The sequence below is a fragment of the Sphaeramia orbicularis genome, chromosome 1 (assembly GCF_902148855.1).
Source record: "Sphaeramia orbicularis chromosome 1, fSphaOr1.1, whole genome shotgun sequence".
In the NCBI taxonomy this organism is placed as follows: domain Eukaryota; kingdom Metazoa; phylum Chordata; class Actinopteri; order Kurtiformes; family Apogonidae; genus Sphaeramia; species Sphaeramia orbicularis.
Genome location: NC_043957.1, coordinates 21085145 through 21109140, shown reverse-complemented (window position 1 = coordinate 21109140; position 23996 = coordinate 21085145). Strand labels below are relative to the sequence as shown.

Sequence of the window (23996 nt, the reverse complement as noted above, 5' to 3'; positions counted from 1 at the left end):
ACAACAAGTTAAAAGTGAGACACATACCTCAAACCTTGTGTTTTTTTTTCTTTTTTTAAGTACCCCACCCCTGAAGGGGAGGCAAGGGGTATTATTTTTGGTTTGATTTGTTTGACACTCTAGCAGCAAAACTATTGATTGAAGTCATACCAAATTGGGTTTATAGATTGCCAGTGACCCAGAATAGATATTACATTTTGGGAAAAGTTTGTCAAAGTTACATTTTTATTATGAATTTTTAAAATCTTTTTTTCTCCCATTTACTTATAATGGGCAAAATTTCAAATGTCTATAAAAACATGAATTTTGTTTAAATTTACTTGAAACTTGGCACATATATAGAGGCAATTGATATGCTGACATCAGCACACACATAGACATGATGACATCAGCTGGATCAATGCCAACATAAGCTATGATATGTATGAGGGGCGGGGTTTGTTGTGCCTGGCACCACTTGTTTGTAGCTTAAATGAAGTCCTCACCCGGCCATACACCTCCCCTTTCCACCAGCCGCTGTGACCTTTCCTAGAGAGGATCTTGATGGTGTCTCCTTCCCGCAGTGACAGTTCTGATCGGTCCCTGGCAGAGAAATCGTACCTGGCCCGAGCTACTCCAAAACTGCGCATGCTGCCACCTGTCAGAGAAAAACATCAAGTGTTAGTTTGACTTAATCAAAAGTACTGATACCACTCATTTATCAACAAGTGTCATACAACTTATCATGAAAGATATACTCACTGAAAAAATGCACTTTTTTCATTTGTGTCCTGATGAACTACAGTTATCTATTTGCCAAACTACAGCTTGCTGAAATGACATGGATCCAACATACCAGGTGAAAAACTAGAACTTTATTACTGAACTACTGATACTCACTGTTACCTTCATTCAAAACAGCCACAACATAATTATTTGTAGCTTGAGGCCTCAGTCTAGTTTCTCAAAAATCCTTAAGTTTGCTCACAAGTGCTTCAGTGCTTCTCTTCTTAGCTTGGAACTGAAATTAGTTAACACAGACTCCTAGCACAACACACTCTCCAGTATAAACTTCATGTAAGCAAACAAATGTGGAAATGTTTCATATTGAACTGTATATTGAACTGTGCTTTACTTCATCCACATTTGACCAAAACGCTGTCTTAAACATTCTTTGGCCCTACCTGGTGTGGAGTTTGGTGTGTTGTTAGGTGAGTTGCTTTGCTCTGGTTGCTTATATGGTATGCGCAGAGTGGTGTCCACATCCTTGAAATATTCCTTCAAAGAGTTCTGTTGGTAAAACTGAATCATTTCCTAAAAGACAATGTGAAAATATTGACAGTTTAGAGGAAATGTGAATGAAGTGTGATAGAAGCTGGATATGGTGTGAGATGTTTCCTCTGGTTGATGCTATTATGTTTTGACCAGATGAGGTTGTGAGACATACCACTAAACCCCTGAACGCCTTCTTGTCGTTGATGCGGTACAGGCCTTCGGCGGAGGTGATTTTAATGTGTCTGATGTCCATGTTGAATCTGTAGGATCAGAGAGGGTTACAGGTTAAACAGAGTAAACATGAGGCAATGCTTTGATATGAATGATGATAAAGAGAAACTACAGAATTTACAAATCGACTTTTTGCCAAAGATAAACGTCCTTTATTTGTCAGTAACTATCAACACCTGAGCTCATAACGGGATGAAAATCACAACTCAATAATCACAGCTGGAGTTAAACTAAGGCTGAATTTGGCTGAAAACACCTGGGTTATATATTGTAAAGACTTCTTTTATTTTTTTTTTTAGACTTTTTAAATCAATATGCAGAATATGTTCTTGCTTCATCCTCTCATCCCTAAAATTGCTTGATAGAGACAATATGAAATCATTTACTTTAAAACAAATGAAAAATGAAGTAAATTTATCAGTTTTGTCAAGCAATTTTGGTGTCAGCATTAAAGACACACATGTAGTTACTGCAAACGTCCACACCAGTCAGCATACTAATGCTGCATTCCAAAGTGCTGGGAGGTGGGAAGTTTCCGACGTCCAACTAGGTTAAATGTATTGGAATGTCTGTCGAAGCAGGAGGTCCTAGTTGCAAAGTGGGGCCAGATCGAAGTACCCCAACCTCACCATGAACAACAACATGACGTCAACACAACAGCGGTGGCGCACAGTGTGCAAGTTCGAAATAAAAAAAAAAACAAAAAAACAACAACTTCACATTGTATATTTAGCTCATCCTTCATTTTGCTTCTTCCATCCTGTTTGCGTATATAAGAACACTGTACTGTCGACAGTTAAAATGCCTCTTCAGTTACAAAGCAAATAGGAGCTTAGACTTGTGATCTCCATATTTGTTGTTTATGTTCAACATGGATCACCTGGAATACTTTGAGGTGGGCTGTAGTTACCTCCAGGTGAGGTGAGTTTTTTTTTTTTTCAATCCATTGAAAAAGTTCCAGCATGTGTCCACGTGTAATGTGTGAAAACTGTACGATGTCTTATGTATGTGCTTGCATTATCCTCTCTCTTCCTAACTACAAATTTCAAAGAAAAGGGTTCTGTGGTGGCGCGACTGGAGTTGCAGTGGCTCAATGTCCCTAATCATTGATCTTAATTTCGTTTGATGTACTACTGTGCAGTCAAATGACAATAAAGGCAATTCTGATTCTGATATGCATACATGAGCATAAGCACCTCACCCTATTTCATCAAACCAGTTCATCTGTCTTATGCATAGTAAAACAGATATTGTTAAGTCCCATCATCCCTGGAGAGGCTTGAACCACCAACCTTTCGGTTAACAGCCAAATACACTGACCAATTATGCCACGGAGACAACTGAGCAATAACACATAGTAGAAGATGTAGTGCAATTATTTACATTGGGTTCATGGATGTAATTGGAGAAATAACACATCCACAGTTGGGACTTAATTGGATCTGCAGGAAGAACCCTCTGCTGGTTGTTTCATTTCATGGTTGTGATTTGCTCTGTGACTGCATTTGAATATGTGCGAATACTGCAATCACATACTGTATAATTACTTTAACATACTTGAAGAAGAAAGTAACAAAAACCACATGGCTAACATAGAGTAAATACAGAGGCATTTAGCTTCTGCAGGATGTGATATGTCTGTTTTAACATTATAAATCAGGGGTGTCAAACTCCGGTCCTCGAGGGCCGGTATCCTGCATGTTTTAGACATTTCCCTCTTCCAGCACACCTGGGTCAATTAATGATCAGCTCATCATTATGCTCTGCAGAAGCCTGATAATGACGTAATGGCTTCCAGGTGTGATAGAAGAGGGAAATATCTAAAACATGCAGGATACCGGCCCTCAAGGACCGGAGTTTGACACCTGTGTTAAAAATGGTGTTAGGATATTGCTTAAAAGTGAGCCAACCACATCACCCCAAAGCCACCAGTCTCCATGGACAAAAGTAGTATTTTGTCCTTGAACATGGGAGTTGATGGTTTACGACTGTATTGACCTGTAAGTTTTCATCCAGACTAATGTGTTGTAACACCAAAGTCACACACTCGCACTAATGGAATACTGTCTAACTAACAAGAAGCACCTTGAATAATATCCCACTGTAGAAAAATAGGAGTAATCTTACTTGATGCTGATGGCAAACTCTCCTCCATCCTTCTGTCGAACAAGGAAGGTCCCATCAGACCGTGACATTAGGAGGTTCTTGGCAGCAGTTCGATCCATGGTCCCTGCAAACCTTAAATTACAGTGAGAGAAGTTGCTTCAAAGTTGCTCTGAATAAAGTTTTTGTGTGACTGCTGTAGAATCTGTTGTAGGCACACATCCTGGATCACAATAAATTGCGCAAATGCTGACATACTTGCACATTGTTATTTGGTTCCTGTTTTTAGTAAAAACTCTTCCCATATGAAGAAGTCCCATTGTAGCTGAAACCTCAAACAACCACAGAAACAATGTGGAACAAAATATCAGTGATCAGGACTTTTTTTTTTTTTTTTTTTTTACTTCTTACATTTACAGCTTGATAGATTTTTGTTTAGTCCTATATCTTTTTACGTACTGGTAACCTTGGGGTAAGTCCTTGTTATATTTATTTCTACCACCAGATGGTGCCAAACCACAACATTTGCAACAATTCCAATGTTTCTCATCAGGCAACTCAGACTATTTTTAAGCTCTGTCATTATGAGAGTATGAATCATTATTATATCATCTGTACAGTCATTCCTAAACAAAATGTGCATTGTGCTTATACTCCAACGAGCCATAGCAGTGCAGTGTTGTTAACATGATAGTACTTATGCTACATTCAGTGATCCCTTCTGCAGGGCTCAGTGTAATTAATCTCTGAAGAAATGGTGGTGTGGTGACTGAGTGGTTTAACTTAGTTCCTGTTTATACTCACCAGCTGTAGCCAGACAGGTCAGAAGTCTGCCTCTGGGAAAAGGTGAAATCACATTAAGGTATTAGATGTAAAACTTTGCAAAACCCTGTGGTTATGGTGGTTGCTTCCGGGCAATGTTTATCTGGGTTTCACTTCACTGAACAGCTGTTAACTTTCTCAACCTGACATACAATGGGACCCTTTAGTTATGATGCATGTTCTTACTCTTCTAACATTTTGCACAAATACCAAAATTCCACTACAGTTGTCTGTAGTGGGTTCATTCTAAGATAAACTTCAGGTGAATCATCATTTTAGCTGCTGGATTTACTCACAGAAACATAGGGCTGGACTTTGTTGCAGGGGAACCACCCTATTTGACCAACAGTCAGGTTTCTGCCCTGGTGACAAACACAAAAGCAAATCCAAGGCTGAATTGGCTGATCCAAGTGGTCATTGTAACACAAAAATGACTCATCAGGTTACTTGTACACAAACACCACCCTAAAACAAATTTGTCATATTATGGAGTCTAGTCTTTATGCCAGAACTGTTTGCAAGGACAGGACTTTATAACCTGGAAAAACAGGAACTAATATGTGCTGATGACAAGTGAGGATTTATGGGATTTATAAATAAAATGAACAAGAAGTCGTGTGAACAGTTTATAATCCCACACTAAAAACATTATAAAAACAAGATGTGTAATTATTAACCAAACATAGAGCTCCTGTTCAGTGTTTATCAGTATTTTGCATGTTTTAGCCATTTTAACACCAGCATCATTAAATGAGAAAGAAGCTGCACAAACATGGACCAAGCAGCCAAGCGCAATTCAAATCCAAAGCCACGCTGAGCCAAGTGAAGCAGCCTCATGAAATATAGACCCACATTCAGAGTGATCTTACAGTAGGGCTGAGCGACATGGCAAAAAAAATGGTAGATCAGCCTTTATGCTGGAATGAGTTAAGTGTATTTCTAAATTATTTATAAAAGCCACAGACCAGATGAAAACTGCATAGAAGATGGTTATTGTAGTTTTAAGACCTAAACAGCCACCAGTGACCAAAAGCATCTCCTCATCTAATATGTTTAATAACTTTTCAACCACTAATCCTAACAAAACAATAGTGGTAAATTGTGTTGTCAGTTTTTCATCATCATCAGATATGACTCATTTTGGCATTCAGAGGCTCCGTAGTGAACATGGAAACAAGGTCATCTTCTACAACATTGATTAACCACTAAAAGTCATGTAGTTTGACTGATGACAGTGGTTGAAGACACCTGTTTCACATTTAGTTAATGGTATATTTTGCTGCAAATGTCACTTTTTCTTCAGTTTTTCCTATTTGATATAATATAATAATATATCTGTCAAAATTAGTGGTAACAAACTGCTTTGGAAAGGGTAGATATTGAGAAAAAATAATTTAGAATTTGCCACAAAAATAGTTCTAGTTCTTAAAGGGTTTTAAAGTCTTGTTATGGTCGGAAGATTTCACATATTTTTAGCATAAAAAAATTATGGTGACCAAATAGTGGGGTAAAAATATAAAATGTATGAACAAAAGTAGCGAAGTGAAGCAAAATTAAGCAAAATAACAAAACCTTGAAACATTTTATGTTTTATTTGTTAACGGACACAAAATAAACCCTAAACAAGTGGTGCCAGACACAACAAACCCTGCCCGTTTTTCACCCATTATAAATAAATGGGAAGATTTTAAAAAATCAAAAAAATTTTTAACTTTGACCTACTTTTCTGAACATGTAATGAGATCTATTCTGGGTCACTGGGACTCTATAAACCCAATTTGGTATGAATTCAACTGATAGTTTTGCCGATGAAGTGTTAACAAACAAACCAAACCAAAAACAATACCCCTGGCCTCCCCTTTGGGGGGTGGGGTAACAAAAATAAATATACATCACTGTAATAAAAATCATCACACTATAATAGTATTTTATGAAAATCTTGACCACTGATTTATGAGGAAAATCAAAACAATATAGGAATTAAATTGAGATATGATCTAAAATTATATTGCAATCACTGTCATTTTCATTTCGTCACTCAGCCCCAACTACAACGCCTTCAATTTATCTAGAGGTAAAAAATGAAATTGTCCTCTTTAGCTTTTGCCAGTAAAATTAAGTGAAAAGTGAGTGGTCTATTCAGCAAATCTAGCTCTATACAAAGAACTACATGTAAACTCAATATGAAAGTGATAATTGTAGCACTGTTTTTTGTGGTAAAAACCTAATTAATGGTCAAAACATTAAAAAGAGGTGTTTCATGGAGGAATAGTTGCTGTGCTAGATTGTTTTAGTGAGATACAAAGGCTTGAAAAAATTGTAACAGGAGCTGCATTGTACAAGACAAGGAAGACAGACAGACATGCACATCAAATGTGAGAGAGGAAGTTCAAGACAGTGGAGAAAGAAACACAGAGAGGGAAATGTAAGTAAAACAAGCTTTTCACACCCACACATTAACCACAGGAACAGGGCTTATGTTTGCTATGAAAAAATATGTGGCCCACTCGGCTCTGAGTGGAATCTGTATGATTTAGATTCAGCTTTACCTCCCACCACGGCAGGTCAACCTCAGCCTTGGTCAACTCAATGATATCGCCTTTGGAGAGGTGAAGTGGTTGGCCGAAGCCCACGGGAGGTGGAGGCAGACCATAATACTCCTGGCAGACCTCCATCTTAGGAAAGCCTGAGAGAGGGATGAGTATAGAGAAAAAGAAAAGAAAAAGAAGATGCTGAGATGCAGAGGAGGAGCTCTGATGGCACTTTTAAAATCACTTTAGACATTTAGATTGTCATTTAAAAGAACAAATGCAGACAAATTAAGTAAATGCTCCAAAATCCTAAACTACTTACTAGTCTGATCAAGCGGTAACACGTGGACACATTTGGTGTTCAACAGTCTCTGTCATGTAAGCAGAGCAACTTACATGCATGTATTATACATATTTGAGTAGGTATTTATATGCACTTTAACATTTTGTATAACAAAATTTGGGGAGATAAAAGTTTTAGGGGAAAAATGTCAAATTACTGCTCAGTAACACGTGGACTTGAAAAGGATATACATTTTTTAAGCTTTATGCAAACATTTAAAACATGCGGTTCACGAGAGAAATTGATATGAAGTAGATATGTTCAATTATTCTGATTTATTATGTATCATTATCATTATTATTATTATTATTATTATTATTTGTAAAATATCGAAAAGTCTCTGTTTTATTGACATGAGAATGTGGTAACACGTGGACGACTCTTAACCATTGTTTGCATCACCCAAAATGTTGACTTATTTTTTAAAACAACAAACCAGATATAATCACAATGTTTTATTTAATGTATTTAATACTAACACATTGTTATTTACAACTTGTGGTGGTCCATACTGATATAGGTAAAATACAAATAAAGAGGAATTTCTCGGTAACAGTTCACAGATAGTATTTTTAAATGTGACCAGTGTATGAGTTCACAAACTTCATCATTCAGAATTTTAAATTCTCAAAGTTATGAATAGACAGTCTGTTGCACGTCTTTCGTTAATTCACTGCAGCCTAGCAGAAGGTTTGGAACCTCTCCTGTACTGTGTAAGTGGTATTTTAAAAAGGATAACAGTTCCATAATATAGAGAACTTTAGCTAAAAAATGAGCCCACTTGATAAATGATGTGTGCAAATCTACTTTTTCATGCTGATGTTCACTTTCGTTTGATTGGACCCATACATGAAAATGTGCAGTTTGATGGTGTACATTATTTCTTACCAACACTTGCATGTCCAGACGACCTCGTCTTATTCTAGAGAAAAGAAGAAAGGTGGTCATACGTCAAGTGATTCATCCTGATGAAGTGCGGTGGAATGTAGCTATGTAATGTCTTTACTGTCTGACATACTGCAGTTGTACCTCTTATGTAAATATGTATATAACCTATAGACTTTTATGACTTATTACTATTAGTATTTTTTACACTACCGTATATGTGCACATTTCTTGCACTAGTTGCTGCCTTGACCAGTGAATTTCCCAGTTGTGGGATCAGTAACATTTCATCTTATCTTTTACTGCAGTGGTGTACTTCACGACACATTTATACCCTTACATTTGAGATACTTATTCTTAACATGAGTATTTCCTTTTTCTGCAGCTTAACACGAGCACTGTTGTACTTTTTACTCCACTACATTTGTCTGAAGCTTTAGTTCCTGTTCAGATTGCTTCATCCACAAATCTTCCACAAATCTTCATCCAGCACTGTTTTTATCTGAATTTGTTTGGTAATATTAACACTTACTGGTAAAACACTTATAGGGATTTATTTAAGCAACCTATTTAAACAAGATATATCAAACTATAGCAGGTCTTACCTTCCTTATAGTGGCTGAATGATCTGAAATTTGACAGGACAATAATAAAATGAAGATTTACAATAACTGTAATTGAATGATGGTTTAATTAATTCGAGTCGATACCAGACAAATATACTTGTACAGACCTGAGTTCCGTCCGCAGGCAGGGACTCTGCCTAAACACTCTTTATGTGCAGCCATTTTACACCGCGTGCAGCGATATCCCTGAAAAAATATCCCTCTGCAGAGGACAGATGGAAATATTCAGCCTCAAGTTTGGTTGTTTTTTGTCTTAACTGAAGATGTGAAAGAAGCTGAACAAGAGATCAAAGGAGACAAAATGACCTTAAGAGCATGGAGCAGGCCTTGCAGGAGGTGGTTTCCTCAAAGTTGTGCATCTGGAAGTCATGGTTGTTGGCTGTAGAGTTCTCTGGACACATATTTGACCTAGAAACCATGAAGTACAACTGTTTTGAGATGTGCTCACAGCTCACACTTCTACAATTTTAATATGTACCACTGCGATGAAAGCAAATCAACATCTTTCTCTACAACAGGGACTTTAATCTTAAATGCACTATATATCATTTCTGTCACAAAGTAATACAAATATGTAGTTTGATGATGTTGACTTTATAGATTGCCAGTGAGCCAGAATAGATGTCATTACATTTTGGGAGAAGTATGTCAAAGTTAAGATTTTTTTATGAATTTTTAAAATCTTCCCATTTACTTACAATGGGCGAAATATGTGCGAGGGCAGTTTTTGTTGTGCCTGGCACTACTTGTTTGTGAATGAGTAAATCTATAACAATGTACTCAGAATTTCAATAAACTAAAGGTACGTTTTCTACTCAAAGTCCATTCTCATTTAAGAGGTTCATGGAGATTGCAAGTAAAATAATCTACAAATCAAGGGAAGTCTGATGGTTTCCTGAGCAAAAAGCGTCACTGCAACATGAACTAAAAGATAAGAAACTATAACTGAGTATTTTACTAGTCACTGACTGTCAACCAGTTTTAAAAGATGACTAAACTATAGACATATGTGACCATTTGTTTGAAGACGACTGGAATCAACATCTCAAAAATGAAGTTTTTATTATGTGGATATATCATATTCTTATTTTTATTATCATTATTATTATTAATAACTGTGCTATCAATAAGTAACTCTTCTAAACTAGTAGCATAGCTTAAATGTTGTAGCTGAGTTCACCACAGATCTTCTGTTTATCTAAAATTTTGTGTCTGTTCATCTATGAAAACTCACAGAGCCATCTCAAACTGTTCCAGCCATTTCTTCTTTAGCTCTCTGGTTTTGAAGAATAAATCATACCCACATCTCCCGTAGCAGTCCAGGAGAAGGAACAAATAGGACCACTGTTCACACAAATAGACACACATAAAGCATTAGCATTATTATAGTTATGTCAAGTGTAATTAGACAAGTAGGAGTAGGTGAAGAAAAGGCAAAGTGAAATGGCGAGAGGACCTTTTTATTATCTTTTTCTCCAGCAGATTCATCTCGTATCTGGTAGTGCTGCAGTTCAATGATCTCCTTTAGCTCAAATGTCTCTCCACTCTTCTTCTTACACACAAACATGGCCTTATCGAAGAGAAATGCATACCTGACAGACAACAAAATGTATACAAGTTTCACCAGACGTGGATGATGAACATAAAAAGAGTAGAGCGTATAAACACTGTACGACAAGCACCTGTCCTGTTTTGACTTTTTCTCTGAGCTGCAGATCTTCAGTTCACCATCGATCTTGGGTCGACCATAGTGTGCCAGCGAATGAGTCTGAAGAGAAGAGGAAGAGGGTGAGATGGGCCAAAGAGGAAAATAAGAAAGACCGTTGCAGAGAAGCAAAAAGTCAAAGATGTAAATGTACCATGTTTTCTATGGACAGCTGGAAAGAGGTGATCTGTCTGATGATCTCATTGTCTCGTTTCACTTCATTCACACACTGTGCCAGGTCCTAACACACACACAAAGACAGAAACAATCTTTATTACAGTTTAACATACTGTATGACCTGCTATACCATAGGTGTGATTGGTGAAGGACAAAAAAGCAGGAAAATATATGGCGCATCTACTTGGGGTGCAACAGTACAGGTAGCCCAACGTATGGTCAGTACTGTGGTTTTTGGGCCATGGTTTCAGAATGTGTTTTGTGTGTAAAGAGAACTGTTTTTTTTTTTCTCCCCAAATTATATTTTTATTTTGCTTGTCAGCAAATCTCAATTTCACAGTAGGAGCAAATTTTATCACTGTACTGAAAACAATAACACTTTCTGTTTTGAACAATATAAGCCTTTCTTATTCCTTGACTGCTTGTATACAGTCGTATAAAACAGGTACGTACACACATAGGGCCCAAAGGGGGCTTGAGCCCTGCCCTTTTTGCAGGGCTCAAGGGGAAGGGAAGTGATTCACGTGCGTAGGCACAGAAAGACTAATGGATTAGTGATAATTAGGCTATCACTGGGGTTTTACAAATTTGAAAAAAAAATTGTGATGAAAGTCATACACTGCTTTAAATTAATGCTGATGGTGAGTTTTAGGACACAGCTGTGTTTCTGTTGAATGTACAAGGCCTACCCTGTTCATTAAGGCAATATTAAAGTTAAATGTTGATAAAAACAGTAGGACTCACTTCATCTGATATTTGTTGTGTTCAAAGCATACATCTGCATGGTTCATGATATATTATATGTAATAGAATGGAATATATAATACAATAATATATAAATCTGCAACAAAAAAGTTCAATATATGTGAAACATTTAATCACTCAAGTCAGATATTAAAAAAAGTGAAAATGTGTAATCCACATACTCTCATGGCATCCAGAGCTGTGCGGAGATTGTCCTTGTCTGTTGGGTCAGTGGTATGCTTCACCAGCTCCTACACACAAACAAACCACATTAAATTATATTTATTGGATGTAATGAGCTGGAAAACTACACGTACAAACAATATTGGTCAAAAGATTAACAACCCCACTGAGTCTCTAAATTAAAGTGTAAATCTCAATCACACACAGTACATAATGACTGCCCGTAGGGGTCTCTGAATCAGAAAATGACAAACGATGTGGTGTGATGATACTGTGAATTTGTGTGAGAAGAAGGGAGCTGTTGTTTTCACCTCCACTGTCAGTAAGACGGTATCTGCCACAACTTAGGCAAAAATCACATGTACAGATCAGATAATGTCTTTAAGTTTTAGTCATTCTGTGATAAGTAATGTGTGTGTGTGTGTATATATATATATATATATATATATATATATATACACATATTCAAACATGTTCAAGTTATATCTGCAACCAATGATGTGATGTAATACTAAACACAAAACTAACATTAGATGAGACAACTTATTTTATAGCAACTTAAGCATTAACAGAGGTGTCATGAGCGAACTAAGGGATCACATGGCCCCCAAGAGCCCTTGAAATATTCCCTAATTAAGCTTTTCTTTGTGATATACAATGTCAGTGGTTATATACAAAAACAAAACATGATGTCCAGTAATACTACTGCAGCAGTCAATTTCTGTTGCCTCTTTAAGCATAATAACAGATGGTGAAGAGATGTACATCCATGTACAGGTAACCAAATGAATCAGACTTTGGGTAGAAATAGGAATTTCTCTAAATCTGAACATTATTTCAGGTGACACATATACGTACACAAGTCAGCAAAATATAGAAGATGCCAGTGAGCCTAACTGTTTTTATATATTTTAATGTGGAAATGTTACATATTACACCTTTAAAAAACTGACAATGGCAGTGTGCTTAAGTTTTTGACAATATACTGTTGAAAATGCAGATTTTTACAGACATACCTGTAACAGCAGGTGATACTTAAGGACTCTCTGCATCGGGACCATGAGTAAATCTCTGAGGGAAAAACGTCCACTATTGGCTCTGTTTGAACATTCCTGAGGGAACACAGTGCAGTAAATTATGAACCCACCCATGAATACTGAATATTGTGTTCAACCGAAGACAGCTAGTGGAATTTCTACAGAGTTACAGTTCTACAGAGTAGGAGCAATACTTTATACATGCTTCTGTTTGGCAATATTAATTGGAAATATGGCACAAGTTTCTACTGTTATGCTGATGACACCCAAGTATATTTATGTAAACAATATGACCAAAAAACCCCCCAAAAAACCCCAAAAAACAGTGAAACTTTGAGCATGTCTCAAAAACACAAAAGCCTGACCTGTAATTTCCATGTTCCTTGCATTGCTTTCTGTTTTGTGCTAATTAGCTAACTTCATTACTAAACTACTGACTATCTTGGTTACCTACATTCGTAACAGTCTGGACGCTGATTTCTATGTTGAGGGTTAAGGTTGTTTTTGTCTATTAACATCCTTATATTTGCTCCCAAAATCATCAGTGCCTCTTTTATTCTTCTACAGCAGGAACAGTTGCTATAGTTAGGTTAGAAATGGAATTAGCTAATGTTAAAAAATAACCGGCTCACAGCAAAAAACAGAGTCTAACACAAATGCCACATAAGCCCATGAACAAACAAAAATTTTCCATCGCATCTTTGTTTGTTTGTCAGTGTTATCTCTTATCTTTTACCTCATCTTATCTTGCTGTATTTTATTTCTTGTCATTGTTATTTATTGCTAGCATGTTTCTTTTTTAAGTATCTATGAGAGTCTTGTGCGATATGGGTATCCAATCCAATCCAATCCATTCCAATTTTATTTGTAAAGCACTTTAAAATAACAGCAAGGTTGGCCAAAGTCCTGTACACATTTGCAATAAATAAATATAGATATTACTAAGAAGCAGAGCAATAACATATTCAATAAAAACAAGGACAAGACAACAATACAATCCACATCTCATACATGGTTAAAAGACAAACAGAAAAAATGGGTTTTTAATTTGGATTTGAACACATTTAAGGAGCTGGCCTATTTGATGTACAAAAGTAACTCATTCCACAGTCGTGGGGCTGGTATATGCAATATACTGTATGTGGGTTATGTGGTTGCATCTTTGTTCTAGTCTAATATTTCTGTGTTATTAATTGGCAGTTTCCCATGTGCAGCTCTTGGAGTCCAAGACAAATTTCCCTAAGGGGACAATAAAGTGTATCATATTGTAACTCACAAATAGCATACATCTGTAGATAAATCTCTAGGGCGGCCTTCATTCACTTACATAAAGAAGTATTTCAAAAAAATCAGAAGCATCCTGTCCTTGAGCGATGCCAAAACAACAGCCTTTGTGTTGTTACCTCCAGTCTGGACTGCTACAGCTACCAGGGACTGACTTCACTTACTATTCATTCAAACTTATATACAAGACGCATTTTTACCATACAGTGGCAACACTTTTCAACAGGTCTTCGTCTATCATACATTGGTGCTGCTTTGTGCTGCTGTGATGTTTCTCACCTCCAGTTTCATCCTGATATCCTCCCTCACATTGGAAAGCTTGTCGAGGTGCTTTGTTGCTGCTTCCACCTGACTACAGTAACGACCATATAATAAGAGCCTGATGGGAGGGAGAGAGTAAAACCACATTAGAAGATAATTAGTATACATCCTATAGTAAAAACAGTCATGTGGTGTGGTATACCTCTCCTTGTAGTCCAAAAACACCTGATAGAGGGTCTTCGCTCCAAAGTTTAGGATAGACATACGGACCTCCTCCAACAATTTCCGATGGGTGTTGGCCAAATCCTCCAGAAAAACAACATAAAACATGTAAACCAGGCTGATATACAAAACCTGTGGATGTGAGCAGGAGTACAGATCATTTCTTATTCATACCTCTATGTTGATGAAGATACTCTCAATATCTTGTGCCTGAAGAAACCGTTCAAGAGGCCTCATAAAGTGCTGTATGAACATAAACGCAGTGTTATTTATTTTTTTAAGTGCATGCAAATGTCAGTTTGCTCACTTGTGTTCCGTGTGATTTCAATGACGAACATGATGCACACACCTGTAATATAGATTGCAGTGTTTCTGAGTATTTTTCTTCTGTTTGCCTGATTTCCTGCAGGCAGCACTCTCGTTTATCTACACCAGTCTTCTGCTGCTGCATGGAGAGTAAAAAAAGACTGATGATGTGTAAAGAATCAACACTCAAAGACACTGAAGAAAAAAAATTAGGATCCCACTCAAAATATGCAGACTTAATCCCGGCTGAAAACTGTGAAAAATGATTCTCTAAAAGATGGGTAGTCACAGCCATTGAACCAAGGCCAGTTTCTTGTCCTTTTGCTCCATGGGTGATATAAAGCAGCTTACAGCAATAACCACTACAAGCACCAACATAAAATAATGGCTATTGCACAAAATACTGATTTATTGACTCTTTCTAAATTCAAACATTATTATTATGCTGTTTTACAATGAATATGAATGTTTCTTTGCATTATTTGAGATCATCTACAAATAAATTCTCTAAATGACAATTCGTTTACCTGAAATTGAGGATAAATGTTAGGAGTTTTATGAATAAATAATACTGCACATTTTATGCAGGAACATTATGTACAGAACCTTGAATTTTTTCCATAACTGTATATGTGCAGCATAATCTCAGCACTAATTATCTAAACTCTGCCATTCCATTCATTCATTTCATTCGGGCTGTATTTGTAGTTGGTTTTAAAAGAGATTTCTTGTATTTGTTTCACTTTGTCTCTTAGTTTCAGCTATATTTTCTGAATAATACAAGGTCAGGCTTATTATCATGCTGGCTTACTTTAGCATCATATAAGTTCTGATTTGCACCAAATGTGTTTTTGCTTTCTTAATTTAATTCTTATTCTGTTGCTTGTGTTCAGCACACAGGCTTTATAAAAGAAGTGGACACAGCAATCATGATGGCACCCACCGGTTTTTAGACTGCTACTTTGAAGCCTTGGGTTTTCGTAGTGGCCAACTCCTATCTTGGCTTTTTGGCCATAAGTTATAATAAACCTAACGTGCGGGCACTTGAAAACCCTTGGCCTTCAGTCTTTGCCAAAGTTTTTGCACATACAGACAGGTGGACGGATGGACGACATGCCGGACTCCCCCCCCGCGCCTCACGGAGCTCAATCCGTCCTCAATCTGGACATGTATGTGGACAACGGGTCAATAAAGCTGTGAGACAGTGAAAGTGAGCTCCCCTCACCTGATCATTGTTGCTGACTATGTGCTGTCCCCTGTGGTTGAGAACCACTGGTGCATGCCAAAGTTTTTGCACATACATGGACAGATAGACAGACAGATGGACAGGCAGACGGACGGACGACCAACTGATGACAATACCCTGCGGCCAGTATGGCCGAGGATAAAAACCAAAAGTGAAGAAGTGTGAAGAGTGATGGTGTGCTAATGCTAATGCGAGATCTGTCAAAGACCAACACGGCAGATATCATAATCTTCTATTAGACCTAAAATCTTGTCAACGGAATAATATTATACAAACAGACCATCAGTAAACCTACTAGTGGAGACCAGAACGAGAATTGGAAAAGAAAAAGCCCAAGTTTGGTTCAATGTAAATCTGAGGGGTTTTTTGAAGCCAGTACCTAGTGGTTTTATACTTTCAAATACTTCCACACTGCTTGCACTTTCAAGCCATGGTTGTTTAATGTTCTGTAAGTGTTCTTTTTTAATTGCACACATATGGTTAGACTGTTGACCACTGACTTTAGATTGTTGATTCGATTATATGTTAAATTGTGGTCCACTATACATGTGACAGGATGCTAAAGTTCTGCATTTTCCACTCACAGCTTCAGGTTGTTCATCAGTCCTCATCAAATCCTCGTATATTTCATCTCCTTCATTCTCCTCGTCCTCCACACAGTCGTATAAGTCATCATCCTCATCCACAGTGTCACTAATACACATAATAAAACACACTGTTACCTTCATAACCTTGGTTGCTAAAACTGTAGATTAAAAAAAAACATTTAGGGGTGTCTTTTGTTCACATGAAGATCTGGACTGCATTGCTTTCTTCAAGAATTATTGCACATTTTTACTACCTCCTCTGCAACTTTATCATGATAACATTCCTGAGTAAAAGCCTTACTCTATCTGGTCAGACAGGCCGCTGTAGATTTCTTCATCAGGAGTGCATCCTTCTAAAGGAAAAGGCCTTGAGGCAGGAAATAATGTAGGGTGTAAGAGGAAGACAAGCAGGGAAAATGGGTTTGTACAATAATATGTGACTCAATTAAACATTAACTGTGGCAAGAGCTGTGAAATTAAAAAGCTGCTTTAACACTTCAAACACGTAGTGGAGGATAAAAACTTACTGGAGACCTCTTTGTAGAGCGATGGATGAATGAGACAGGATGGACAAGGTTTCTATGACCTGACACACAAACAAACAGAGGCAAAGAATATCCACTAAATAAACAGTAAGACCTACACCGCACTGAAGAATTGCCTTGTGACATGGTTTCACTACTGTTCCCGCACTGTTTGAGCGTCTGAGAACTGCTGTTTCATCATGCGCCATCTCAGATAGCCAATTTCATGTTAGACCAGAAACCCTCGCAGATGTGGCAAATGAAACTGATGGTTGTTCTGATTAAGCAACACCCTATCTCAGTATATGTTCATATCCCTGCTTCTCTTAGTATCATGTATGCTAGGTTTAAAATTGTAAGGAATCTGAGTTTTTGGATTCACCTTTAGTATTTTTTCTTGCTGCTGCTAACAAAAAAAAACAAAAAAAAAAACATAACAAAGGTACAATAAACAAGTAGAATTCAAAAACATAAATTAACACTAATACTAGATAAATACTACAAGAAAGAAATTAGTCAAAATCCTCACAATAGAACTTAAACAACTTCTAAAAATATCAATCTATGCAGTAATAAACATTAACTGATGGTTACTAAAGCTACTAATGTGAGTACAAATCATTTCGTGATGCTGCTCAAGTTAAACAAGGTATTGCTTTGTACATTATTTCCATTATTTACCAGTTATCTATTATTTAATTAACAGGTAGTTACCTAGGTGTCCAGTCTAAGGAAATCATTACTGAACATGTTGGTTAGTGATTAATTATTAATAACAATTATTCCTTTCATTATTATGACTGCAATAACTAAAACAAATTAAAATAACTTTATTGTTAAGTTTAACAGTTTCTGTGTACAGTATTGCTGAGTCTGATTTCTGCTTACATTAAAACAGAGAGAGAAGGAAATACAAAACAAGAAGTGAAAGTCTACACTGCAGGAGAAGTTCAAAGCCCTAGAATGGACTGATACACATACAGTAAATATGTTCACAGCAATTTTATAACCTGAATATTTTCAACTTCAGTGCTTTAACATTTAACTACACCGATACATATTTTTTTCTGAAAACACTCCCTGGTTTTAAAACTAATAAATACAGGTAAAAAGGTACTGAATAAGTGAGTAGAAGCAATAACTTAAAATGAGAAACTCAATGACTGTTGAACAAACTGTACAAAGACCTCAGAGTCAGAGATGTGGTTTAATTCCAACTCCTCGTCTCTAACTTGTTGCTTCCTCTTACTCGGTGCATAAAAATCAAACAAGGGCACATTCAGATCACCCTCCTGTTCACACCAAAGTGCAGTGCATGCACTACACCGAAAGTGAAAGGGAACTGTGAAACAATAAATTCATGTGCTCACTCAGCCTCTTCAATTAGAAAATCACCAAGCTGCTTCCTGTTGGGGGTATGTAGGTGTCTGGAAGTTGCACTCAAGTCAAGTCACACTTCTGATTTGCACCATCATGAGGGTAGCGAACATGCATGCAGTGTTTCTCTCACAGAGAAGAATTATCAGTACAGTGAAACAAATTACCTTGGCGAAGTCTCGTACATCAAACAGGTCAAAGGCTTCAAACAGTTCACTCTTCTTCAGATGAAACTTCTCCTGACAGACTCCCAGAAATGTCCGGATATTCTTCAGACACAGGAACTGAGCACAAACAGAAAAATGAGTATTATATGAAGTAGCTCAGTCATGGAAACTGAGCCACTTCATATAATACTTGTTGATGAAGCTATTGTTTTTATCTGCTGTTATTATCATGTAATGTCAAACTCTATATTTCTATTGTTTTTTTATGACTAAATACCCCAAAACCTATGAGATTTCCATCTACTTCAGTTGTACTTTGTAATTACTAGTAACACTAACTAGTCAAACCTAATGCAGTGAATTAAAATGGTGAACATTGGAGCTGATATTAACATGTGGACAGTCAATGGTCCAGACAATCAAGATCATTCGAGTTGTTTCTGATACAGGTGTAGGTACCAGATCAGCTTGAGATTCTGTGTTTACCAATTACTATACATGTTCTGATTGGCTGTAAATCTGACACTGGACAGTGGATACATCCTGCCTTTCCACTGGACACTTGACTTTGGAGGTCACAGCTGACTGAGGAAAGCCTATGACTTTAACCAACTGAATTTCCTTTCTCGGCAGCTGTGGCCAAATATGCTGATGTCATTTTAAATGACAGTGATTTAATCGATAATAATATATTATCTAATGTCAAGACAAATCAGTGCCAGCACTAGCTATTGAGCTTTACATACAGGTCAACGTTTATTGTTTTAGATTGAAAAAAGTTGAAATACTTAAGATGATAAGATCACATAAAACAAACTTTTACTTGGTATATGCCAGATGCATATATCAAGATTCTCTGGGGTGCCAGTAGCTCGTCATAACTGTCACTTCAAAGTCAACTGGATAATAAAATGGAAGGATGTATTCTGACTCTTCGCCTACTGCAAACTCTCTGATGCACAGTCAATGATAATGTCATACAATGTGTAAATGTAGAGCCTTGAGTCAATCTAGCTCCCACATCAGTACTAACAATACTTAAAGAAGTATAAAACATAACGTGCTGCACACTTCTAATACCCTTTGGCCAAATATAGTGTAAGATTGTGTTGAAAGTTACTGCCCTATAATTTAGATTAGATTGTCTTTGTGTAAAACTTATTACATACATATTTATATTTGAAAGTAATCAGGTATTATATCTGCACAAGGACATATTTATGTCATATTTATGAAATGATATACACATATTCATTATGTGGAAAACAAAACAAAGGGAATATGAAACAGGCAACCACATAAACTGTCATTAGCTGTGTATGAGTTATGGATTACATAGAATTTGGACATTTTAAGGAATGTCTGATATGTACAGGAGTCAGGAGAAATATTAAATAGTCCCAGTCCAGGAAAGATATTGTAACTTGAATTTAACATATTAGAGATAAAACCTAACTACGCAATTAAATGTATTCCATGTTTTTCCAGATACTTCCTCATATTTCATGTATTCGCCTTTTACACACATTTATCTTTAAACATTTAATGCATCTTACATTTAGGCAACAAGTTTCGGTGCCCAGCCCTGGTTCACTGTGAAACACAATCCATCAGAGGTGAAAGAACTCGGATCCTGTACTTCAGTAACACTAGAAATCCCACAGTGCATTAATAATATATTACAAGTAAAAGTACAGGGGTATTATCAGCAATCATTGTGTATTTTAAAGTACTACATCATCACAGAACATTAATCACTGAACTTTTACCAATACATATAAAAGCATTTTTATGTAGTATGTGAATGTGTCTTCTAAACAGATATTTTTAATGTTATAAAAGTAACAATTTATTGTAAGTGGAAACATTACCCCTGAAATTAAATGTTGTACAAAGCAGCACAAAATGGAAAAAGTTAAGTACAAACACCTCACATCTCTGCTTAGGAGCTGCATTTGATTTAATGTTCTTAGTTTCCACCACTGCATTGAATAAAAAAAAAAAAAAAAAGATAAAATGCGATCTGATGTCAGGTGCAAATTTTGAAGGGGAAGACAAAGCAAACAATTCAGAGACTATTTTTACTTTCTTACATCAATTCTATTTGGTGAAGTATTAATTTCAAACCGCACAGGCTGTGACCAGGGCTGTACTTCCTGTAACTTTCTGGTATTGTATACTGTAACTGTAACAGCAGCAGATAAATAAGCTGATGTAGATAATCAGCTATGCAGGCGATGAAGAGTAATAAATGGATACCAGAATGTTTGATTCTAAAAGAGGGAGTAAGTTTTCTAACTAAATCTGACAGCAAAAGAAACCACAGAGTTCAATGCAGCGTACTGCACGTTGGTCAGACATTTGCAGTTTGACATAACTTCCTGTTGCTTCCGAGTTGCTTGCTCTTTCTCTTGCTGTCTGTTTCTGTCTGTGTCTGATCAGCAGTGGAAAATGAGGAACTCTAATTTGAGAAAAGAGGAAATGTTGAGTTCTGACTGATACTGCTGCACACATCACTCTGTCAGGACTTACTCTTAACACACACACACACACACACACACACGCACACACACACACACACACACACACACACACACACACACACCCCACACACACACACACACACACACACTGTAACTCCCAGTGTAGTAATCCCTACTGGGAAGATCCTCTACTTGAGTAATGTCATCAGGTGTGTGTGTGTGTGTGTGTGTGTGTTATTTATGTCAGAGTGGACTCTGATCTTTCTGTCAAACACCGGATGTGTCTGAACCAATCTCCTTGACCTCACAGGATTTCCCAGAGTTTCACACACACAAGTCAGAGCTCACGCGTTTTAGACATCACGGTGAGTTCTGTGAGATATGATGTGAAGAGGACTTCCCTGAAGAAGTTCTGCCACGTGACAGCCTGATTCCCTCTCTGACAGATTATCTCATGTTTTCTATCTTCATGTGGTTCTTGCTGCTGTCTGTGGCTTGGAACTGTTACACTATTTTTGTATTTTTAGTTGAAAATGTACTTCAAAAACAATTTAACCCATAAAGACCTAAGATTCTGTATAAATCAATTTCCCATGCACTGAAATATGAAATAAAAACCATTTGAAAACTTGAACTTTTGGGTTTCATTGTAAATTATTCCCCTGCCCTAATGGTCATTTACATTTTTCAAGTCAATAAGCCAATATCAACAAAACCTCTACAGGGCCATATTTCAATATGTATGATTCACACCTGCTTGTCAACTTATATGAAGTTTGTGTTGTCTGTTTGGTGCTGGGACCTGGTCATTTTTACAATAGCTCACTTTATTACTAAGCTCAGACATGTTTCTGTAGGATCCATCATAACAGCCACAATAGGCTTATTTTATACAGAGGAATTAGGTTAGAGTTTTTGCAAAAATGCAGTTTGTCACCGTCTCTCTTCTGCTTCTCCTTCGCTTAGAAATTCAGTAAGCTAATGTAAAAGACAAACCTGCTCTCAACACCATATAGGTTCCAACACAAACTTCCTATTAATACATGAGCATGCATGAATCTTTTACAATAGAACCTTTAAAACACAAGTGGTAGTCAACAACTGTAATTGAAAAAGGGAGGAATGAAATATCCCATAGTGACCTTTGCCTTTTTCACATGTATTTCAGTGAATCATGATGCATTTCATCAATCACCTTTTGAATCTATTTTATGAAACATGCACGCATCACATCCAATTTTTTCAGGATTTCAGGGTTTGTTAAGAACCTTCCTGTAGTGTTGAGCAAAGATGTGCTTTTCTAATCTGCTAAAAAAAAAAAAAAGATTTGTGTGAAGTGTGTTATGCTGGGGGATGGTCATGTGTTGATGTTAGCAGGCTCCATTATGCTAATGGGGCTTAGTGTTGCACATCGTTATACCAGAGGAGAGGGAAAAAAATGACCTGAGAGCTGTACATAAAAATCACTGCATAGGCTGCTATCATTATCACGGATGAAGGCAATCGAAACAGTCATCGGCATAATGATGGAGTTAACAAATGCTAACATCAACAAATAACTTTGCACATCACAGACTCTAACACAAACTTCATGTGTTACTTAAAATGAGTTCTGTTGTATCTGTCTTACTCAGTATCTATAGTATTTGTACATATACTATCTAGGGGCTTCTGGGACTTTTAGAGTTCAGTAACACACATAATGTACTTGAAAAGCTTTTTTGTATTGCATGTTTTGTTATGTAATTTTTCATCTTTGTCTCCTCTGCCCCTCAGGTCAATAGACATGCTCCCGAATGTGAACAGATACAGATCAGTATTTTCCTATCAGACTGCCTCGGGCTCTTGTTCAGTCTGCTGGTCTCTATGGAAATAGCTTTATGAAAATGGAGCAGGATTAGTTTTGTGTGTGTTACCTGGGACATTTGCGGCCGTAGGTTGATCTCTCTGAGGTTGACGGCCTGAGGCAGCAGGTTGTTAAGCAACTGGCAGAGCAGTACGCCATCTCTTAGAGCCTGAGCCAAGTCGCACACCTGGCAGGCAACATACACACACAAACACACACAGATTAAAGCAGAACCAACAGTGCTGGTGTAAATGCATGAATGTGAGTGTATGTGACACAGCTGACTTACCTGTGCACTGTCCCACGTCACTCGGTGGTTCTCAGGAAGAACTCTGCAATCAATCAGCCACATCGCACACTGACGCCACAACTCCATGTTTGAGTTCTGTAAATAGATCATTAAGTCAAAGAAATATTTTTGTATGTACAATAGATTTATATGTGTTGTGTATATATTGCTGTAACCTTTCTTGCAACATTCACCACTGTTACTCTGTTTAAAATTGATTACATTTTAAAAAAAAACTTCTCAAAAAATGTGGTCTTTTCTTCCCTCGGTTCCCCAACCCGGAGTCACTTTTCACATAGTAAAACCCCCTTTCTCATTACTCCTCACAGAATCTGGAAACACAGACTTTCAAAGATTATTTATTGGATCTAAAATCATATCATAGTTGACTTTTACATCTAAGCTGACTTTCAACAATGACACGATGCTCTTTGTTACATAGTTCCTTCACAAATATAGTTCTTAGGACAGACTTCTTTAAACGCAGTAAACAAAACTAAACATAAAAACTCAGTGTCATATAGTGATACTTGAAAATTTTTTGACAGCATGTCAGAATGGGATGAGGATTAAAAAATTCAAGCTCTTACCTTCAGTTTGTCTTGGCTTGGTTATGTCTTCTTTCTTGATGTTCACCTCTCTGCCTTCTTCTCATAGTCTCATTGTCAAACTTGTGCTCTTGTTCTGCCTTTTCTTCCGTGGTGGGTGTCTGCAAAGCTGCAGTGTGTCGAAGGCTTTTAACTTCATCCCGCAACTTCCTTTT

At 37.0% G+C, this 23996-nt stretch overlaps 1 protein-coding gene and 1 long non-coding RNA gene across 3 annotated transcripts in view; one reads left to right on the top strand and one right to left on the bottom strand.

Moving 5' to 3' along the window:
• The window catches only part of LOC115422545 (uncharacterized), a 21561-nt gene extending 8099 nt beyond the window's left edge, over nucleotides 1–13462 (top strand). The window contains exon 3 of the long non-coding RNA XR_003935852.1: nucleotides 13358–13462. This is a non-coding gene — a long non-coding RNA (uncharacterized LOC115422545). The remainder of the gene's footprint in view (nucleotides 1–13357) is intronic.
• Nucleotides 1–23996, bottom strand: part of vav1 (vav guanine nucleotide exchange factor 1) — a 24604-nt gene extending 608 nt beyond the window's left edge. Inside the window, exons 1-28 of one of the 2 annotated variants that reach the window (XM_030138896.1) lie at nucleotides 23824–23996; nucleotides 23234–23329; nucleotides 23015–23131; nucleotides 18616–18732; nucleotides 17075–17133; nucleotides 16849–16914; nucleotides 16545–16653; nucleotides 14758–14850; nucleotides 14583–14651; nucleotides 14389–14492; nucleotides 14205–14304; nucleotides 12621–12716; nucleotides 11604–11672; nucleotides 10655–10741; nucleotides 10478–10563; nucleotides 10252–10387; nucleotides 10030–10139; nucleotides 9102–9203; nucleotides 8903–8997; nucleotides 8775–8797; nucleotides 8173–8206; nucleotides 6960–7096; nucleotides 4707–4772; nucleotides 4393–4424; nucleotides 3613–3723; nucleotides 1427–1514; nucleotides 1164–1293; nucleotides 486–637 (exon numbers count right to left, since the gene is read on the bottom strand). In XM_030138896.1, coding sequence (XP_029994756.1) covers nucleotides 486–637; nucleotides 1164–1293; nucleotides 1427–1514; nucleotides 3613–3723; nucleotides 4393–4424; nucleotides 4707–4772; nucleotides 6960–7096; nucleotides 8173–8206; nucleotides 8775–8797; nucleotides 8903–8997; nucleotides 9102–9203; nucleotides 10030–10139; nucleotides 10252–10387; nucleotides 10478–10563; nucleotides 10655–10741; nucleotides 11604–11672; nucleotides 12621–12716; nucleotides 14205–14304; nucleotides 14389–14492; nucleotides 14583–14651; nucleotides 14758–14850; nucleotides 16545–16653; nucleotides 16849–16914; nucleotides 17075–17133; nucleotides 18616–18732; nucleotides 23015–23131; nucleotides 23234–23320 — 2475 coding nt within the window. In that variant the 5' untranslated portion in view covers nucleotides 23321–23329; nucleotides 23824–23996. Of the gene's footprint in view, nucleotides 1–485; nucleotides 638–1163; nucleotides 1294–1426; nucleotides 1515–3612; nucleotides 3724–4392; nucleotides 4425–4706; nucleotides 4773–6959; nucleotides 7097–8172; nucleotides 8207–8774; nucleotides 8798–8902; nucleotides 8998–9101; nucleotides 9204–10029; nucleotides 10140–10251; nucleotides 10388–10477; nucleotides 10564–10654; nucleotides 10742–11603; nucleotides 11673–12620; nucleotides 12717–14204; nucleotides 14305–14388; nucleotides 14493–14582; nucleotides 14652–14757; nucleotides 14854–16544; nucleotides 16654–16848; nucleotides 16915–17074; nucleotides 17134–18615; nucleotides 18733–23014; nucleotides 23132–23233; nucleotides 23330–23823 lie in introns of both variants that reach the window. The other variant, XM_030138887.1, reaches the window with a different exon arrangement.